Source organism: Gobio gobio, assembly GCF_949357685.1.
Source record: "Gobio gobio genome assembly, chromosome: 8".
NCBI lineage: Eukaryota > Metazoa > Chordata > Actinopteri > Cypriniformes > Gobionidae > Gobio > Gobio gobio.
This window is the reverse complement of record NC_137114.1, coordinates 39,280,323-39,300,814: the sequence shown is the minus strand read 5'-3', so window position 1 is coordinate 39,300,814 and position 20,492 is coordinate 39,280,323. Positions and strand designations below refer to the sequence as shown.

The 20,492-nt window shown below is 36.5% G+C and overlaps 2 protein-coding genes across 3 annotated transcripts; both read right to left on the bottom strand.

The window, feature by feature from the left end:
* Positions 1-380: 380 nt before the first annotated feature.
* On the bottom strand, positions 381-11,933 carry LOC307130188 (dehydrogenase/reductase SDR family member 11-like; the record flags this gene model as incomplete). Of its 2 annotated transcripts, none has more annotated exons than XM_079823119.1 (8): positions 381-4,114; positions 4,266-4,331; positions 4,423-4,515; positions 4,619-4,748; positions 4,842-4,936; positions 5,031-5,240; positions 6,283-6,314; positions 11,661-11,933. In XM_079823119.1, 6 exons carry the CDS (start codon positions 5,148-5,150, stop codon positions 4,073-4,075), a joined length of 546 nt encoding a protein of 181 aa, XP_079679245.1. In that variant the 3' UTR covers positions 381-4,072. The 2 variants fall into 2 exon arrangements, with proteins under 2 accessions (XP_079679245.1, XP_079679246.1); XM_079823120.1 differs by having other exon boundaries at positions 6,283-6,318; positions 11,669-11,764.
* A 3,159-nt stretch (positions 11,934-15,092) lies between these two features.
* dhrs11b.1 (dehydrogenase/reductase 11b, tandem duplicate 1) lies at positions 15,093-18,020 on the bottom strand (the record flags this gene model as incomplete). Its single annotated transcript, XM_079823118.1, has 7 exons — positions 15,093-15,134; positions 15,256-15,321; positions 15,405-15,497; positions 15,577-15,706; positions 16,619-16,713; positions 17,566-17,775; positions 17,889-18,020. 7 exons carry the CDS (start codon positions 18,018-18,020, stop codon positions 15,093-15,095), a joined length of 768 nt encoding a protein of 255 aa, XP_079679244.1.
* Between the last annotated feature and the right edge of the window lie 2,472 nt (positions 18,021-20,492).

The window sequence follows — 20,492 nt, the reverse complement described above, 5'->3', positions numbered from 1 at the left end:
GCGCAAAGATTAGAGCAAAACAAAATACCAGTCACGAATTAGAAGTCTAAAACTAGAATTTTTAAAGAGAAATGTCAGAGGATTTCGAAATAAGAGAAGAGGAGCTTGAGCCCAGCCTTATTTGTTTGAACCGCGAGAGGCGTCAAAGCTTACGCTACTCCTACATCCTACAAAATACATTATGTCAGGGGTTACTCTTTTAGCGTAAGTGGACTTGCATAGGCCGTCTGCCAGAAGCTAGTTATTTTAGTTCTTAAAGTTTTAAATATGGATATTTTTCTTACAAAAACCCATTGATTTGTTTCAGAAGGGTTTTATTAACCCCTGGAGTCGTATTGATTACTTTTATGATGGATGGATGCCCTTTTTTGAACAGCCATTCACTACCATTATAAACCTTGGAAGAGCAATGATATTTTTTAATACAACTCTGATTGTGTTTGTCTGAAAGACTATAGTCATATACACCTATGGCTTGAGGGTGAGTAAATCATGGGATAATTTTAATTTTGGGGTGCATTATCCCATTAATTACTCACCCTCATGTTGTTCCAAACCCGTAAGACTTTCGCTCATCTTCGAAACACAAATGAAGATCTTTTGATGAAATCTGCGCTTTCTGTCCCTCCATTGACAGCTATACACTATCACTTTGACTCTTCAAAAAGTTCATAAAGAGATCCTAAAACTAATCCATATGAATTGAACAGTTTAGGCCAAATTTTCTGAAGGGACTCGATCCCTTTATGATGAACAGATTTAATGTAAGCTTTTATTCATATACATGCATTCATCAACACACACACATCAGTTGTGGTAAACGGAAGCTCAAGCATGTTTGCTTGATGTGCGAGAGCCAATGAGTTCATTCTCGTGTGTTACACAGGTAGGGTTGAGCTGATCAATGTTTAAATGTGAATAAAAGCCTAATTTAAAGTGGTGATGAATTGAGAAATCAACTTTCCTCTGAGCCTTTGATCGTGATATAAGAATATCCTGTAAGTTTCAGAGCTGAAAACATCCTTGTTAGTCAAAGAAAAGCTTTTATAGACACCAGGCCCAGAAAACGAGAGATCTCAGAATATGTCGACCACTGACGTCATAGAATGCAGAAGCACCGCCTCAAGCCCGCCCACCGACTCGTGGAGCTAAACGGGTCGCGCTACCGAGCAATAAACATGCCGGTTCCAGCTCACGTGTGTAAGACACTGCGCGTTTGTTCGCTTCCTTTCACCACAGAATCGATTGTAAACAAGATAGAGGTCGAGACTGGATTTGCAGACATATTGAGATTAAAACACAATGCTGTGCCTTCTCTATTGGATCCGAAAGGAATGGTGCAACACACTTATGTGAGTAAAACATGTTTTTTTTATATGTGTTAGTATTGCATTGTTACAGATCGTTTGATATCTATTGATTACATACCTTAGCACGCTGTCACAGGCTGGAGAAGGTGTTATTGGTTCATTTGTGATCAGCCCAACGTCCTGGGGCTATGTGTTTTTCAGACGGGCTATGTGTTTTTCAGACGGGCTATGTGTTTTTCAAACCGATCGTTTTTCAGAGAGGCTCAAAACCAAGGCAGAAAATAGCCTATTACTTATTCATTATGATGTTTTTGAATGTAAAAACCATGCAAACGTCATAAGTTGACCTCAGACAACAGTATAACATTTTTTAAAAAAGCCAGTTCATGACACCTTTAAATCTGTTCATCAGTCTTATGGGTTTAGGATGACATGAGGGTGAGTATTTAATGACAGAATTTTCACTTTGGGTGAACAATCCCTTTAAAGCCACAATATGTAATTTTTTGCCGCTAGAGGTCACTTGTTAAAAACAAAGGTTTAGTTTGATGATGCCTGGATTTCGTAGAGCTTTTATTATGCCTCAGACTACCGCTTCCACTTCTTCCGGTCATGTGCAAGTGGGGGAACGCAGCGCTGTTTTATCATATTAGATACATTTGAGTGTGTTAAAAGTTATGTTATAATGCTACTCTGTGAGACACTTGTTGCACACTGCAGTAAGATAGATTGATATTAGGCATGGTAAACCATGGTACTCGCAGTAAATCAATAAAATGAGATTTAAACAAGACTAAAGGCTGATTTATACTTCTGCGTCGGACCAGCGCTGTGGCCTCTACGCCATGGCCTACGCAAGCGGTTGCGGTCCACGTAGAATTGACGCGTCATTACATTTTTGGAGAGGTGCACGTCAGGGTACGTCGTAGGCTACACGTTCAACACACAGCCTACGACATAGCTACGTCGTACCCTCGACGCAGAAGTATAAACTGGGCTTAACTGTGTTGAGCTGTATAACAATGATTCGTTTTCTGTCGATGAATGTTGTTCACTTGTCTAATAAAACACATAATATAATAAAGTGTCTTTGGTGTTTCCATGGTTTCTACAAAATAAAACGGAAATTGAGGGTAATGCGGTTATGATGTCATTGATAGGCGACACACAGACATAGTCCGTGTCCTGGTTAAAATCGCTTATTTCTCTGGATTTAAACATTCTAGGAAACATCTGGGATAATGTAAGTACACAAGTCAACAAAATATATAACATTGCTCTAGTGGCTTTTGGATATTTTAAAATACCAAAAATCTTACATATTGTGCCTTTAAGAACTCTAAAATAAAAATGTGGAAACGTGTAGGTTCAAACACATAAGATAAAACCAAGTTTGTGCGGAAATAAAAAATAGACTTTTTTAAAAATCTTTGATATTACATGCTTGCAGTTCGCTGTTGAATATTGGGACTTTTTTATTTTTATTTTACAAGAAAACCAGAAAGAGCTATTAGAAAAAAATCACCTAAAGTATTTATCACATTGTATAAAATCAAAATTGTACTACACCAGCATATTTTCTCAAATAATTTCAGTAACTACAATAAAAATGTACACCTGAGGAGACAGAACAGAGGTCTGTTCTTCGTACCTCACTTAATACATCTGAGATTATTTGACAGATCCCAGATCTTTTAATCGTGATAACTGATCTCTGGCTAATTCGGTTCTTCAAATGAATTTGCTGATTGGATTAAAATATCTGGATTAAGTTGTCTGAGATTACTGCGCGTTCCTGTGTTCCCTGGAGAGGGCAGATGCATCGATACTCGAAACCACGATCAGCAATGCAGCGATTGGCTGGTGGCAAGATAGCAACGTAATGACATCATATAAATAAAAAATGCAAAACACGAATTTCTGGACCTTTATAAGGAAACAGCCAAGCGACCAAAACAACATAAAAGTTATAATAGATCAATGAAATGTGCACTGTTTTTTATTTATATTCGCGATTTTTATAGTTTTTGTGCACCCTTTACATTTTTATTTCAATGTTCGAATTAACAATTAATTACATTTTTTATTTAATTTGCAGCAGATTTGTTACGTGACAGCATTAATTAAAGTTTCTTAAGGGTCAAGATCAAGTGCATCTCTTTCGCTGCATCAAACCATCCAATAATATCCGTCATCACTCAAATGAATGCATGGCTCAGATTAAAATGTACAGCATGTGTGTAAGACTCCAATAAAAAGATAAAGTAATTATTCTATCACAAAAAAATCTCTTAATCAAGTGGCTGTGTCTATAGTATTATACACATTTTTATATTATTGTTATTATTTTAAAATATTATTGCCCCTGGTTCAGTTCAGTAAGGAACTCTTGTAATAAAGTAGCAGAGGCTGGGACAAATTTTAAGTAATAAACGTCGCTTAAAAAGATGCAATTTAAACCTGTTTACATGAAATAAGCAGCTCGAGCAGGTTTAAGTTTACGGACCTGTTGCTATGACAGCAAGTCCAGGATGAGCTTCAAAGAACCAAACAATCCAAGATCATGCCAAATCGCCAACAATCAAATCCAGCTAAATGAGTTAGCGTCGTACGAAGAAAGGACCTCAGTGCTTTGTGTTTTTACAAAATGGAGAGTCTTGACAATTATTTATATAATAGTATTCAATTATATTGGCCACGCCTGTGATCTTTGATTGTCTGTGAACGTTGATCCCTGATTTTGGCACTTGATCCTGTTTATCTTATGTCAACTGCTCCACTGGTCTCATCTGAATGTCACCAATCTACAGAGAGCAAAGGAAAAACTCTAAATTACAATTAAATTATAAATCAAATTTCTACCTAAATGTATGGATAGATATACTACATTATAACAAAGTTTGCACTCGTATGATTGAAAGACAGTAGATTCCTCCAGTGATGGATGACACTTACTTGAACATGAGGAGGAGCACTTAGGACATAAACCACTGTGTTTGCTATGTCATCTGCTTGCAGACACTTTAAATAGGATATTATAAAATTATAAAGGTTAACAATGACAAAATGCTCTGCAGACAAGAATCAGGACATGTCTATAGTATAGGCCTACCTTCATGCTTTTATAGGTAGCAGCAGCCTTTTCTGGGTTTTGACTAAAGAGCCGGTAGGTTAACTCTGTCTCCACTAAACCAGGAGATATAGACTGTTAAAGAGAGAGCAGAACAACTTTGAACATTGGGCATGCAATAATCATTATCATAAATAAAGTGTTCATCCAAAACAAGTCTTGTTCATCCTGCTCTTACTGTGGCACGTATGTGAGTTTTGGCATCGCGTAACTCTTGCCGGAGACCTTCAGTGAGAGCAGTCAGAGCGTATTTGCTGGCAGTGTAGAAGTGTAAATCAGCATTGTGGAGGACACGATGACCACACATACTAAAACATAGTAAGATATTTAGACTGGATGCATTGAAGCATGGCACAGGTATAGGAATATATGCAGAAAATATATGCAGTAAAACATAGTACCCATTAATATTAATGATATGGCCATCATCAACATTTCTTTCTTTCATGGACTGGTATGCCTCACGGGTGCACACTGACAGGCCGAAGACATTCACCTGAAAAATTTGAAAGAAATGTTACTAAAATCACATACTCTATAGCTGCACGTTGTCAGAACAGAAATACTAATTTATTCAGTGATTTACGTACATCCATCATGGTCCTCCAGCCACTGGTTTTGCCACTCAATAGAGGCTCTGGGAGAGCCAAACCAGCATTATTAATGCACACGTCGATGCCCTGATGTTGAACTTTAATCCAGGAGAACATGGATAACACTTCGTCTTCTACAGACAGATCACATTTATACGGGAACAAAGTGCCGCTGAATCCACTACTGACACATTCTGCTGCCAATTTCTGTGAAAGATAAAACACTTTGAGATTTACATTCCATGAAGGGTCAAAGCTCAAAACCATTGGCAGAGGGAGAGGGAGTGCTGGGCAGAGGGACAGCGAGCAAATTGTGCATGAGGTTAATTATATAACATCGTCCTTATGAACACATTGTTCCCTGAAGTAGGCTACCCTCTTAAAAACAAAGGTTCCAAAAGGGGGTTTTCACAGCAATGCAATAGAAGTACCATTTTCGGTTCCCCAAAGAACCTTTCAGTGAAGAGTTCTTAAGAGAACCATTTTTTTCTTCTATAAAATAACCTTTTTCCTCTATAAACCCTTACGAAAATGAACCATGGTTTTACTACAAATAAAACCAAAAAAACATGGTTATTGTAGTTAAACTATGGTAACCACAAATTAGCCATGGTTTTGCTACTCTAACCATAGTGTAACCATGGTATTAGTGGTAAAACTGTAGTTATATAAATGGTAATCAATTAGCCAAAAAAAACATGGTTACTACACTTTTATATTAAAACCATGGTAGGATCTTTTGTACAGTGGGAAGTTTGGATGTTAAAAGTTCTTCATTGAACCATCAATGCCAATAAAGAACCTTTTTTAATGATATATTTGATAATAAACAAAAAATTGTTGTTATGTAAAGCATTTCATTTAAAAATTATGATTATATAATTGATCAACACAAGACATGGGTGTTTAAATGACAGAAATTTCATTGTTGGCCTGATGATGATTCTGACACAATTTTCTCAACTTCGTTCTTCTAAACCTAACTTACTTGTATCTATGACTTTTTATTGTGAAACACCAAGTGAGAAATTTTGAATATTCTAATGTTCACGCTGCTTCTTTCTCCACTAACTGACCAGTGCAATGTAACACTGTAAACAAAAAAAAACAGAAATGGTGACCATACAGATATTTTCAGTGTTCGCCTGCTCACGTTTCGTGCCACGCGTTATTCATTCGTATAAAAACGTCCTTTGTTCATCATAGGCAAACCTTTAATCCCTTGCTACAAATGCACAGTATAAATTACCTCAATTTGCTCTAGGTTTCTGGCACACCCGACTATGGGATCAGAATCCCGCCAAATTTACTGCAGTCATGCATAAAAAAATAATAAGCATGAATCAAAATTTTAAAAACAAATGTGAAAATATAACGAAGAAAACGGAAAATTCAATGAAAATTTAACCAGAATCACAAACAACGCAGTCACGGAAATAAAAATAATAAGCATAAATCAAATATTTAAACAAGTGTAAAATTATATTGCTCAAAACTGAATCATGAATTCAAAATTATCTGAATCGCTCACAAAATCATGTTTTCTGCTCTTATTTTCATTTTTTGCATGTCCTTGCTCTTTTCTCCTTTGCTCTTGTTTCCACATTCTGTGCTTGCGGTTTCAAATGTTGCAGTTCAAGTTTCATGTAAATTAGGGGCGGGTCTTAGCATCACCATTGGTCCACTTGTTCTAGATTGACAGCTCATCCTCAAGCCAATCAATTGAAGAGGGAAGTTTACGTCACTCCAATGCGACTCATGCCGCAGTTCAGCCAGCCGCTATTGAGCTACGAGTGTAACCTCTATCACTATATCTGCAAGGAAATACATTATTGTATTGTTATGAATATAATCTTAGGACTCTATTATTTTGTAAGATAGACGTTTTAGGGGGGTTTCCTCACAATTAAAGCAGTAAAATGAACATGATCACGACTGGGTGCTTACTGACGCGAAACGCGTTCACTATAGGAGATGCACGGATGGGCTTTTATTTAATCCAACCGCATAACGCACCGTCCGCACCAACGTTTTTTGACCAAAGTTCAAAGCCGCACCCGCCCGCCATCCGCTGATTGTAAAGCCTTGTTGGGCGATGCAAGGCGCTGCTGACGCGAGCAATCGTAATGCAATGGACTGGCCTACATTAAACCTTTAACTAAAATAGTTATTGAACTGTTTACACTGTCATATACAATAAAAGAGCCTGCACAGCGACAGGAAATAAAAATGAATGCAAAAAAACCTGCCTTAGCCTACTGGAGCATGTGACTGAAGGAGCTCATGAACCGCTCACTGGTAAAACGACGTGCGCTCAATCCCTCCAACACGACTTTTCTCTGTAGCCTACTTTACTTGTTTAGTTTCATATGTTTAAATATTATAATGTTATTTTTTTTTTCATTTCATTTAGCCTACGTTGATTATGAAATATGATTATGATATGTAAGAAGACATGGGGCTGCCTCCATACTGACAGCTGGGCTCCTAGCTTGCAGGTCTGCTTGGCCTACCAGGCGCTGCAACAATATTTAACAATGTAGGCATATATCTTTTTTTTTTTTTTTTTATTCATTTGAATGGTTGAACCATCCGCCCGAATTTAAAATCTTATAATCTTATTTTTCGTCACGTCATCCGCCCGATCCACGGCTGTAACTGCCAACCGCGCATCTCTGGCCCACTGTTTGTGCATGGAAATATATTTGTTTACAATCATGAATATATTATTAAATATATCAATTTATACAATCAACATTTTAGAGAGGTTAATCAGAAATTGGTCAAATGATCATGACCCCAAATAGTTGGTTAGTGCCCCTCTCATTCCAAAGAAATATTTTTTCACAGCCAGTGGTGGAATATGAATAAGAAACATTATGGAGGCCTAAACATCTCGTACATAGCTACTGCCTGGGTTTTGTTTCGATATTAGTTATCTTAAAACAGCCAGTCATTGTAGTCACTCGGGGATAGGCATTTAAAAGAGAGAAAGCAAGTGCTAAACTTCTACAAATTCAATAACATCCACAGCAGAAAACGAAAAAATAGTCGGAAAACTTTGCCCATTAATTAGACGTGCAAGGCAACGATCTCACGAAAATGCGTATAAATAATACGAGTGTGCAATCTCGTGGAATGTAGGCTATACGCCAAATGAGTTTTGGCGTGCATATGCTACGCCGTTTTTCGCGTGCATATGATACGCACTTTATGGACTTTTGCGGGATAGAGAATGCGTAGTGGTAATATTTCCTCCAGAGTGAGAGCACCTTTCTGAAGATTCCGTTCATTTCTAAAGCTCATGCCCTTTGTGTAATGCTGGTTCTTCCCTAGTTGTTCATTTAAGCCGTTGTTCATGCAGCGCTGGCACCTCCATGCCATTGTCTGCTATACTTGCTTATTATTGATTAAATCCTCGAAATTGGTTGACAAAACATTGATTAAAATTAAGATACAATTTATACAAAACAAAACTTAACGAAACTTAAAGTGGACGAAATAATTTTTGACCCCCATGTCTTCTTACATATATCATAATCATATTTCATAATCAACGTAGGCTAAATGAAATGAAAAAAATAACATTATAATATTTAAACTAGTGCTTGGAATCGATAAAAATAAAAAAAAATAATTAATCACATTTTTTTCTATTTTTTAATATCTTAATATTTAAAGTTTTTTAATATTTTGATATTGTAATAATTTCAGTACTCTCCAAATTAATGTAGAAACAATTTAAAGACAGCTTTTTTAAAATATGTGTTGTAATGGCATCTTTTTATGAATGAAGGCCAGTAGGCCTATCACTGATAGGCTACTAATGTCTCTATGGAACATTAGACGTTACATTACAGTATAACTGAAAGCTCCCAATTTCAACATTTATTAGGCTTTAAAAAAACTACTTTTAATTTAAGTGAACTTAAAACAATCTTTACATAAACCCATTATAATAAATGTTATTTTTACCTGTGGCCTTCCCTGTTAAGAAAGATGTTTCATAACTGTTAGATTTCTGTATATGTCTATATACAGAAATCTAACAGTTATGAAACATCTTTCTTAACTACATAAATAATAAATCAAATATAGATTAATCATCATTAAAGCTACAATTTTCTCTGTTCCCATTGTTCAGGCATCATCAGTGCTCCTGTCCTGTCACTTTAAGAACGGCCGCTGACGAACATCGTGGATCTCATTTCCTCACAACTCTTTAAGTTCATTTAAGACGTTATTTAACTAATTTAAGACTCCTAATATGAGAATACTCAAAATTCTCTGTGTTGTTGTTACTGTTTGTTCATGAGCAAAACACGTGTGTGTGTGTGTGTGTGTGTGTGTGTGTGTGTGTGTGTGTGTGTGTGTGTGTGTGTGTGTGTGTGTGTGTGTGTGTGTGTGTGTGTGTGTGTGTGTGTGTGTGTGTGTGTGTGTGTGTGTGTGTGTGTGTGTGTGTGTGTGTGTGTGTGTGTGAGTGTGTGTGTGTGTGTGTGTGTGTGTCAGAGTGTCCCTCGATTTTTATGATTGGTTTATGTACTACAAAAACTTGTGCATTGAGTCCCCATGGATTTTATGCTTTGTAAAAAAAAAAATATCACTGAATAAGGCAGAAAATATACAGTACCTATCAAAAGTTTGGAAACATTACAATTATTAAATGTTTTTGAAAGAAGTCTCCTGCTCACCAAGGCTGCATTTATTTAATAAAAAATGCAGTAAAAAAGTAATACAGTGAAATATTATCCCAATGTAAAGCAGCTGTTATCTATGTGAATATATAGTAAAAAAGAAAAAAATCTTTGTAATTTATTCCTGTGATCAAAGCTGAATTTATCATCATTACTCCAGTCTTCAGTGTCACATGATCTTTCAGAAATCATTCTAATATGTTAATTTGATGCTCAAGAAACATTTATGATTATTATCAATGTTGAAAACAGTTGTGCTGCTTCATTTTTGTGGAAATCATGAAACTATTCAAACATTTGTGGTAAGATAAAAAAGAGAGAAATTAATACTTTTATTCATCAAACATGCATTAAATTGATCAAGTGGCATTTATAATATAACAAAATATTTATACATGCTTTATTCAATACAAATAAATGCTGTTCATTTAACTTTCTATTAATTAAAAAATACTGAAAAATAAAATGCATCATGATTTCCACAGCTGTTTTCAACAATGATTATAATCATAAATGTTTAAAAGTAAGAGCGGGGGGGACGAATGTACGTTTAATCTACGCCCATGCACACACACACACAGACAGGACACTGACACACACACACACACACACACACACACACACACACACACACACACACACACAGACATACAGCGCGTTCTCTTGTGTCTTGTCGTGCTTGGAAGCATTTACATGAATAGGAGCGTGATCATGTAACGCTAGACTAAAATGGATATAAAAACGGACGCTGTGTTATTTGCGTTAAATATTTTTTAATGCGTTAAACTGAAAAAAAATAATCGCCTGCGTTAACGCGTTAATTTGCCCAGCCCTAATTTAAACATATGAAACTAAACAAGTAAAGTAGGCTACAGAGAAAAGTCGTGTTGGAGGGATTGAGCGCACGTCGTTTTACCAGTGAGCGGTTCATGAGCTCCTTCAGTCACATGCTCCAGTAGGCTAAGGCAGGTTTTTTTGCATTCATTTTTATTTCCTGTCGCTGTGCAGGCTCTTTTATTGTATATGACAGTGTAAACAGTTCAATAACTATTTTAGTTAAAGGTTTAATGTAGGCCAGTCCATTGCATTACGATTGCTCGCGTCAGCAGCGCCTTGCATCGCCCAACAAGGCTTTACAATCAGCGGATGGCGGGCGGGTGCGGCTTTGAACTTTGGTCAAAAAACGTTGGTGCGGACGGTGCGTTATGCGGTTGGATTAAATAAAAGCCCATCCGTGCATCTCCTATAGTGAACGCGTTTCGCGTCAGTAAGCACCCAGTCGTGATCATGTTCATTTTACTGCTTTAATTGTGAGGAAACCCCCCTAAAACGTCTATCTTACAAAATAATAGAGTCCTAAGATTATATTCATAACAATACAATAATGTATTTCCTTGCAGATATAGTGATAGAGGTTACACTCGTAGCTCAATAGCGGCTGGCTGAACTGCGGCATGAGTCGCATTGGAGTGACGTAAACTTCCCTCTTCAATTGATTGGCTTGAGGATGAGCTGTCAATCTAGAACAAGTGGACCAATGGTGATGCTAAGACCCGCCCCTAATTTACATGAAACTTGAACTGCAACATTTGAAACCGCAAGCACAGAATGTGGAAACAAGAGCAAAGGAGAAAAGAGCAAGGACATGCAAAAAATGAAAATAAGAGCAGAAAACATGATTTTGTGAGCGATTCAGATAATTTTGAATTCATGATTCAGTTTTGAGCAATATAATTTTACACTTGTTTAAATATTTGATTTATGCTTATTATTTTTATTTCCGTGACTGCGTTGTTTGTGATTCTGGTTAAATTTTCATTGAATTTTCCGTTTTCTTCGTTATATTTTCACATTTGTTTTTAAAATTTTGATTCATGCTTATTATTTTTTTATGCATGACTGCAGTAAATTTGGCGGGATTCTGATCCCATACCCGACCACCTTCATGCCATGCTGCACAAGAGACTTTGCGATCGCAGCTCCGATCCCCACCGAAGCTCCAGTGACGAGCACAACCCTGCCTTTCCAGCGATCCATGTTACAAGTTCACAAAACTCTTACAGAAGAGCTGCTGATAGTTTGCAGGGAAATCTAGCTACTTCCTATGTATTCCCTGTTAATGAATAGGGCTTTGCACTGAGAATCTAGCCAATAGCAATGCACGCCCGATTCTGCAACTGTGCTACACTTGATCACTCCTCTCAGTTCCTCCGTGATTTTTTGCGGTCACACAACTCGCAAGTAATTATTGTGAATTCAAACCAGAGATGTATAGTAACGAAGTAGAACTACTTCACTACTGTACTTAAGTACTAAAAGGCAGTATCTGTACTTTACTAGAGTATTATTTTTTTCTCCTACTTCCACTTTTACTTCAGTACATATTTTCGATGAGTTTAATACTTTTACTCCGATATTTTTTTTATGTGCTGCATCGTTACTCGTTACAATTATAAAAATGTTATGAATCATTCCATTCCAAACCCACATTACCGCGCATGAGAGAGAGAGAGCGCGCGCGAGTGTGCGAGAGAGAGACAGAGCGCGCGCGAGAGAGAGAGCGCGCGCGCGAGAGAGCCCCGCGAGCGCGCATTCACTGTCTTTAAAACAACACGAGGGTCTTACGCTCAAATTGCTCTCTATTTGATTACATAGTTAATGTGCTCTGTGAAGTAACATATACAAACAATGAACAGCTGTATTTTTATTAACTAAGATTAACAAAGATTAATAAATACAGTAACAAATGTATTGATCATGGTTAGTTCATGTTAGTTATTAGTCTACATTAACTAATGTAATGTTAACAAATCAAACCATATTGTAAAGTGTTACAAACAAATCAGTTACTCAGAACACCTCTTGAAATGAGAATATAAGTGTGCTTACCCCATTTTTTTTTAGTAAGAGTGGTTATAGTAAGATTTAATCTTAATGAACTACAGTATTTTCAGGTTATTTATATGACAAAGGTAGAAAAATTACAACATTGTGATTGTCCTTTAGCTTAATCATTTGAAATAATAAAAACAATATAATGTTCAAACTTTTGACTACTTTCTTTAATAACTACATAACACAATACTTGTAGCCTACTTTTACTTTCAGTCCTTGAGTAGTAGCCTACATTTTAAAATAAACTACTTGCAATACTTAAGTACAAAAAATGTTGAATACTTTAGTACTTCTACTTAAGTGTGGTGCTTAAAGAGCACTTCAACTTCTACTCAAGTCACTTTTTTGATAAGGAACTTGTACTTTTACTCAAGTATGTGTCTCTAGTACTTTATACATCTCTGATTCAAACAATATGCCTACTTTGGGGAAACAGCTAATGTGTGTTCCGCATTTTCCAGTGTGGCAGTAAAATTCAGTTCAGTAAAGTTTATATAACCTTTAGGATTGTTTCTTCAAATTCTGCGTCCCATATTGTGCCATATGTTCTTTCGTTTGGAACGTTCCTTCCCGCTCTTCAAAATTCGCCCTTAAAGGGATAGATCACCTTCACCCATAAATGAAAATTACCCATGATTTACTCACCCTCAAGCCATCCTAAGTGTAGGTATAAGACATTCTTCTTTCAGATGAATACAATAGTAGTTATATTTTAAAAGGTCCTGGCTAATCCAAGCATTATAATGGCAGTAGGGGAGAGCCGGTCAGTTTGTGTAAATCCACTTGGGGTTCAGAGTATTTATTTTTTCTCACATTAATTGCCCACATGTCTAGTACAGATATGTGATTTTGTTTCATTAATACAGTGTATACTTTTTTCTTGATTTACCCCGAAAGAATGGAAGTGAAGTGTGACAACATGCCCCGTAGGTGGGGTACATTGTAACATGTGAGGGGCACACTATAACATGACCAAATTACAGCTTAAAATGTTACCTGATGTAATCAAAAAAATATCCAAGACAAACTAAAATATTTTGTCATCAAAATACAATTATCAACTTTTTCATATAAAATAATGGCATTTTTAAATCATTAAAAAATATAAAAAATTTGAGTTTGACAACAAACACATCGCTAAATACAGTTATACAGCTTAGTTCAAAACATAATAATATTGAATTATTTCTGAACATTGATTCTTAATCATTATTCACCCTTTTCTCATAGTTTCTCAAAATAATTCATAAAAGTATAGAATATAATAGCGTAGTTCTAATAGGGGCTCATTGTAACGCAATGTTACAACGCACTGCACCTGCACAACTGGGATTTACCCCGAGAACTGTTAAATAACAGATATAAGATTAAAATAATATCAGATTTGTCTTATTTTAAATAAACACAAAAAACAGAGATGAAAAATAAACTATATTTAACACGTTATAAAGTAAAATATCTAGCTTCTGCCAGACCGCCTTCCGTATTCAACTTAGCCTATGGAAAAAGCATAACTGGTGTGGCGGATGATGTCAGATGTTTGAACCAAGAGTGGCGTTACACTTTCTTCGTAAGTTGAATACATAAAGTAAATCATGGGGTAATTTTTTATTTTTGGATGAACTATCCCTTTATATATCAATATTCAATAAAGTAGGTCTATAGGTAAATGAATAGGCTATTTATTGCATCATTTTGTCAGAAAAATTGAATGCTGACTGTAGGCTATATTCAGTTTTAGTGCACTAAAATATTTAGAGGTAATTGTGCTTCCTGAAAAACATGATTGGTGGGTTTCACTGAAAAACAACAAAAAACACTATAGGCTACACCTAACACTTCATTTTTTATAAAAGCAGTTGCAAATTCAGCTATGTTGGGCCTGTCCTCAGACATGTTGTGAGGTAATAAAATGTATCAATTTATTTTCCTCCTTGACTTTACAAATGTTGTCAGTTCTCTGTTCAACAAGTCAAAGAAAAAAAAGCTATTTGATAGTTTCCTCACAAACACTTTAAAAGCATGATATAAATCCCTCCGTTTTATTAGTGCATCAATACAAATATATAGCAGCTCAGAACTGTATATAAAAAAATAAAAAGAGCATCAGATTTCCTCAACAATCTTCAAAACATGTATGTTCATCACTATAATTTAAAGCAAAAAATGACACTGATTACGCATTTTGCAAGGCATAACTCAATATTTGAGCATAAAAGCACCAAGCATACTTTGCATAATTTCTGCAAAAGTAATTTAAGTATTTTTTATATTATATAGATTTTATTAATAATTATAAAATGTAAACTTCATGATCAGAGTTCTGTGTTCTTGTTATGAGCATTTCAAAAGATCTGGAGAGCAGAGACAGTTTAGGGACGTTCTTGTCCCATGGTTTTCCCTACATTTAATATTTGAAACATGAGCATTTAAGATGTCAGCGATGACTGATCCTGTTTATCTGTTCGAGTTAAGCCAACTGTTCCACAGGCCTCATCTGAATGTCACCAATCTAGAGATGGGGAAGGAAAAGGCAATTCCATGAAATCTTCCTAGAAAATACACTGCTGAAACTGCAGCAAGCCGATTGTGTGTTTGCATATGAATGATCTCCAGTGATGGAAGACGCTTACTTGAACATGAGGAGGAGCACTTAGGACATACACCACTGCGTTTGCTATGTCATCTGCTTGCAGGCACTGTAAATAACATTTAAATATTGAAAAGTGTAAACAATAATGTACAATATATTGCATAAACAAGAATCAGGATTTGTCTATACCTTTATACTTTTGTAGGTAGCAGCAGCCTTTTCTTGGTTTTCACTAAAGAGCCGGTAGGCAAATTGAGTCTCCACTAAACCAGGAGATATACACTGTTAAAGAAAGAGCAACCTTAGTGCCAACAAATCTTTGGAAATGCAATAATCATTTTACCTGAAGTGTTAATCTTACTGTGGCACGTATGTGAGTTTTGGCCTCGCGCAACTCTTGCCGGAGACCTTCGGTGAGAGCAGTCACAGCGTATTTGCTGGCAGTGTAGAAGTGTGCATCAGCGTTGTTAACAACCCGGTGTCCACTCATGCTAAAACACACCAAGAGATTTAAAGGAACACTCACCTTTTTAAAAAAATATGCTCATTTTCCAACTCCCCTAGAGTTAAACAGTTGAGTTTTACCATTTTCAAATCCATTCAGCCAATCTCCGGGTCTGGCGGTAGCACTTTTAGCATAGCTTAGCATAGATCATTGAATCTGATTAGACCGTTAGCATCTCACTCAAAAATGACCAAAGACTCTCGATATTTTTCCTATTTAAAACTTGATTCTTCTGTAGTTGCATCGTGTACTAAGACCAATGGAAAATAAAAAGTTCCGATTTTCTAGACTAATATCTCATTCCTGTGTAATAATCAAGGAACTTTGCTGCCGTACCATGGGTGCAGGACGCAATGATATTACATAGCACCTGAAAATAGGCTAACTTCGGCCAACATAACCAACGTGACATGCACAGGGAGCTGGGGACTATTTTCAGGTGCTGCGTAATATCATTGCGCCGCTGCACTCATGGTACAGCAGCAAAGCTCTTGATTATTACGCAGGAATGAGTGTATAGTTCCTAGCAATATCGGCCTAGAAAATAGCAATTTTCATTTTCCGTCGGTCTTAGTACACGATGTACCTACAGAAGAGTCAAGTTTTAAATAGGAAAATTATTGAAACTCTGGTCATTTTTGAGCGAGATGCTAACGGTCTAATAAGATTCAATGATGTATGCTAAGCTATGCTAAAAGTGCTACCACCAGATCCAGAGATCTGCTGAATGGATTCGAAAACGGTAAAACTCAACTGTTTAACTCTAGGGGAGTTCAAAAATGAGCCTATTTTCAAAAAAAGTGGAGTGTTCCTTTAAGGGTATTGATTGTTTTTTGCCTTGGCCCAGGCTGGAATTTGAATACAGGCAAAAAAAAATTATAACAAAACATTCTTGTACCTGTTAATATTAATGATATGGCCATCATCAATATTTCTTTCTTTCATGGACTGGTAAGCCTCACGGGTGCACACTGACAGGCCAATGACATTTACCTGAAAAAAAGGTAAAATTCTTTATTTCATGAATTGGTTTAGTCTGAGGAGTTCAACAGCTCAGTGACTCCATAAACCGAGATCCATTTCTTTTTTTAAAAAAACAGTTAGACATCAGTAAACCAAGTCCTTGACTGATAAAGCAAAATGTTACTTTAATAGCCCAAGAAAATATGCTGTTTTTCAACAGTTTTTTTATAGAAAAAAATGGGTGGAGTATAACTGCCCTAATGATGGCATTGGACGTACCGTAAGCCTTTTGAACAGCGAGAGGCTTTACACTTTCTTCGTAAGTTGAAAACGGAAGGCAGTCTGGCAGAAGCTAGATATTTTACTTCATAAAGTTTTAAATATGGATATTTTTCTTACACAAACCCATCGAGTCACTTCAAAAGGCCTTTATTAACCCCCTGGAGTCATGTGAAGTACGTTTATAATGGATGGATGCCCTTTGGGCTGCCATTATAAAGCTTGGATTTTTTACAATGCCAGGATATTTCTTGATATAGTTTGTATTCGTCTGAAAGAAGAATGTCATATACAGCTAGGATGGCTTGAGGGTGAGTAAATTATGGGATAATTTTCATTTTTAGGTGAACTATTCCCTTTAATAATATTTTTTGGATTGTTTATTTATTTTTATTGATGCTCAAAACAATACACAAGTAATAACAGAATACAAATGACAGCAACAACAAACCCTTTAATAATAAATAAAACAACGTAATATGTACGCCGTGATGTGAGAGAGCAGGTAATGACGTAAATGAATCACTGACTCGGTTCATTGAGAGAACCAATTGAACCAATCGGGCAGAAATGAATCATGTATCGCGTCAAGTCGCTACTTACATCCATCATGGTCCTCCAGCCACTGGTTTTGCCACTCAATAGAGGCTCTGGAAGACCCAAACCAGCATTATTAATGCACACGTCGATGCCCTGGTGTTGAACTTTGATCCAGGAGAACATAGATAACACTTCGTCTTCTACAGACAGATCACATTTATACGGGAACAAAGTGCCGCTGAATCCACTACTGACACATTCTGCTGCCAATGTCTGCAAGACATAAAGAACACGCGATTCAGTTCATATAGGCCGACATTTAGGCTACTTCTCTCGCAAGTGTATGCAGGGAACAGTAAGCTGTTTGTTCGTTAACGGTAGATTACCTCTATTTGCTCTAGGTTTCTGGCACACCCGACCACCTTCATGCCATGCTGCACAAGAGACTTTGCGATCGCAGCTCCGATCCCCACCGAAGCTCCAGTGACGAGCACAACCCTGCCTTTCCAGCGATCCATGTTACAAGTTACTCTCAGGAAGATCAAGTGATAGACAGCTGACTGTGCGGTCACATTTCGTCAAGTGGGGTGTGGGTTTGTGGTGATGATCAGGGGGTTGCCAGGTCCAGCAAAGCTTTCCAGCCCAAAGTTGTTTTAAAACCTTCAGACAACTGCTTGATTTCCATCCAGTAGGCTACCTCATACTCACAGTAGGGGAGAGCGGGGCACAACCTAACGCTTTTTGACTTTCTTAGTTTGTGTAAGTCCACTTGGGGTTCAGAGTATTTATTTTTTTCACACATTAATTGCCCACATGTCTAGTACAATTATGTGGTTTTGTTTCATTAATACAGTGTATACTTTTTTCTTGATTTAACCCGAAAGAATGGAAGTGAAATGTGACAACATGCCCCGTAGGTGGGGTACATTGTAACATGTGAGGGGCACACTATAACATGACCGAATTACAGCTAAAAATGTTACCTGATGTAATCAAAAAATATCCAAGACAAACTAAAATATTTTGTCAATAAAATACAATTACTTTCTTTTAAATAAAAAATAATGGCATTTTTTAATCATTAAAAATATACTAATTTTTGAGTTTGACAACAAACACATTGCTAAATACAGCTATACAGCATAGTTCAAAACATAATAATAATGAATAATTTCTTAGCATTGACTCTCAGTCTTTATTCACCCTTTTCTCATGGTTTCTCAATAGAATTCATAAAAGTATAGAATATAGGCTACTACACTGTAAAAAAAAATTGGGGGGAAAAATTGTGTAAATTGATCATTACATATTGGCCCAATAAATGACTTCCAAATAATTATCGCCATGCAAAAAGATGCATGTTGGCTGAACAAGTCCTCCGTCCGAAAAAACGGTATAGCCTACGCATGCGCAAAATGTGCTTGAAAAAACCCGTTTGTGTGGAGATTTCAAATGCGGAGACGCGGGAGCGGCAGCGCGAGCGAAGCCGAACCAGCAGGTGCTGTGTTTTCTTCACCACAACAAGACATCCTGTTATGCAGAAGACTTCTTGAATGTATTCAGAGTTTTTCCTTATTGAAAATAAGGTATTTTCACCCAAATATCCTGTGTTGGAATTTACTTGTTAATAAAGTAATGTGATAAAATGTCAACCCTGTTGTCTGTTTCTGTATTTTGCTTAATATATTTATGTTTTTAGTCATTTTTGTCTTTTGGGACAGTGAGAAATAAACAATTGTTACTACAATTTAAAATATTTAATTGGACCAACCACACAGTTTCGCTGTAAAACATTTCTCCAATTCAAAAATTTCTAGTGACTGATCACATCTAAATTTTTCAATTTGGCCAACTAAAAAATTTAGATGTGATCGGTCACTAGAAAATTTCTAATTGGAGAGGTCTGACATTTTTTACAGTGTTGGTAAATTACATTTTTCCATTGGCTCAACATATTTCTAATTGATGTTAACAGTTGCCACAACGGATAAAATTCAATTCACAGAAATTCAATTTGGCTAATTGAAAATTTTAGATGTGACCAGTCACTAGAAAATTTTGAGTTGGGAAGATTATAATTTTTTTCCTTTGGCTCAACATATTATTTCCAATTGAGCCCATGTTAACAGGCTCTTGCCACAATTGATAAAATTACATTTACAGAATTTCACTTGGGCCAATTGAAAACTTTAGATGTAAACAGTCACTAGAAAATTTTGAGTTGGGAAGATTATAATTTTTTTACAGTGTAGCGTAGTTCTAGGGGCTGATGTAACACAACTGCACTGTTAGCAATTGATGTAATTTTTACAATAAATTTTACAACAACGTATTGTATTCACGGTTTTCCTGTAAATGCAAATGCATGACGGGAAATTTTTCCCTTAATAAATCACAATCAATTCTAAATGTAGCGCAGCTTTTGCGGCTTCATGTCACGCCCATAGTTGCCCATAAATAGTCCGTGAAACGCCCACAAGTTAATATTCATAGGTTGCGAAATCATGGCAAACACAGAGAGGAAATTAAAAAAAAACGTAACTTCACTCAATGTGAGGTAGAAGTTATCGTTGGCGAGGTTGAAAAGAGAAGAAAAGTGTTGTTTGGAGGGCACAGTGTGGGCATTACTAATGCCAAAAAGACACTTGAGTGGCAAAAGGTTGCAGACGCCGTAAATGCTGTAGCCTCACAACCTCGGACTATCGCCGAAATAAAAAAGAAATGATCGGACATCAAAGTCGAGGCAAAAAAGCGTCTAGTGCTCCATCGCCAGAGTGTGTCCTCTTGCTGTCTGAAGATGCGTTCACTCCGAATCCTTCCATTCGCCACATCTTCTAGAGCACAAGATCAGCCATTGTGCGTCATTACGCATTGAGATGGGCATTTTATTTCCATCCATTTAATTGAATCTGACAAGCTACAGATGTCGGTTATAATCTACGTGGAAATGGGAAATAGTTCCGTGCAAATGTAATGTCTTGCAGCTTTCT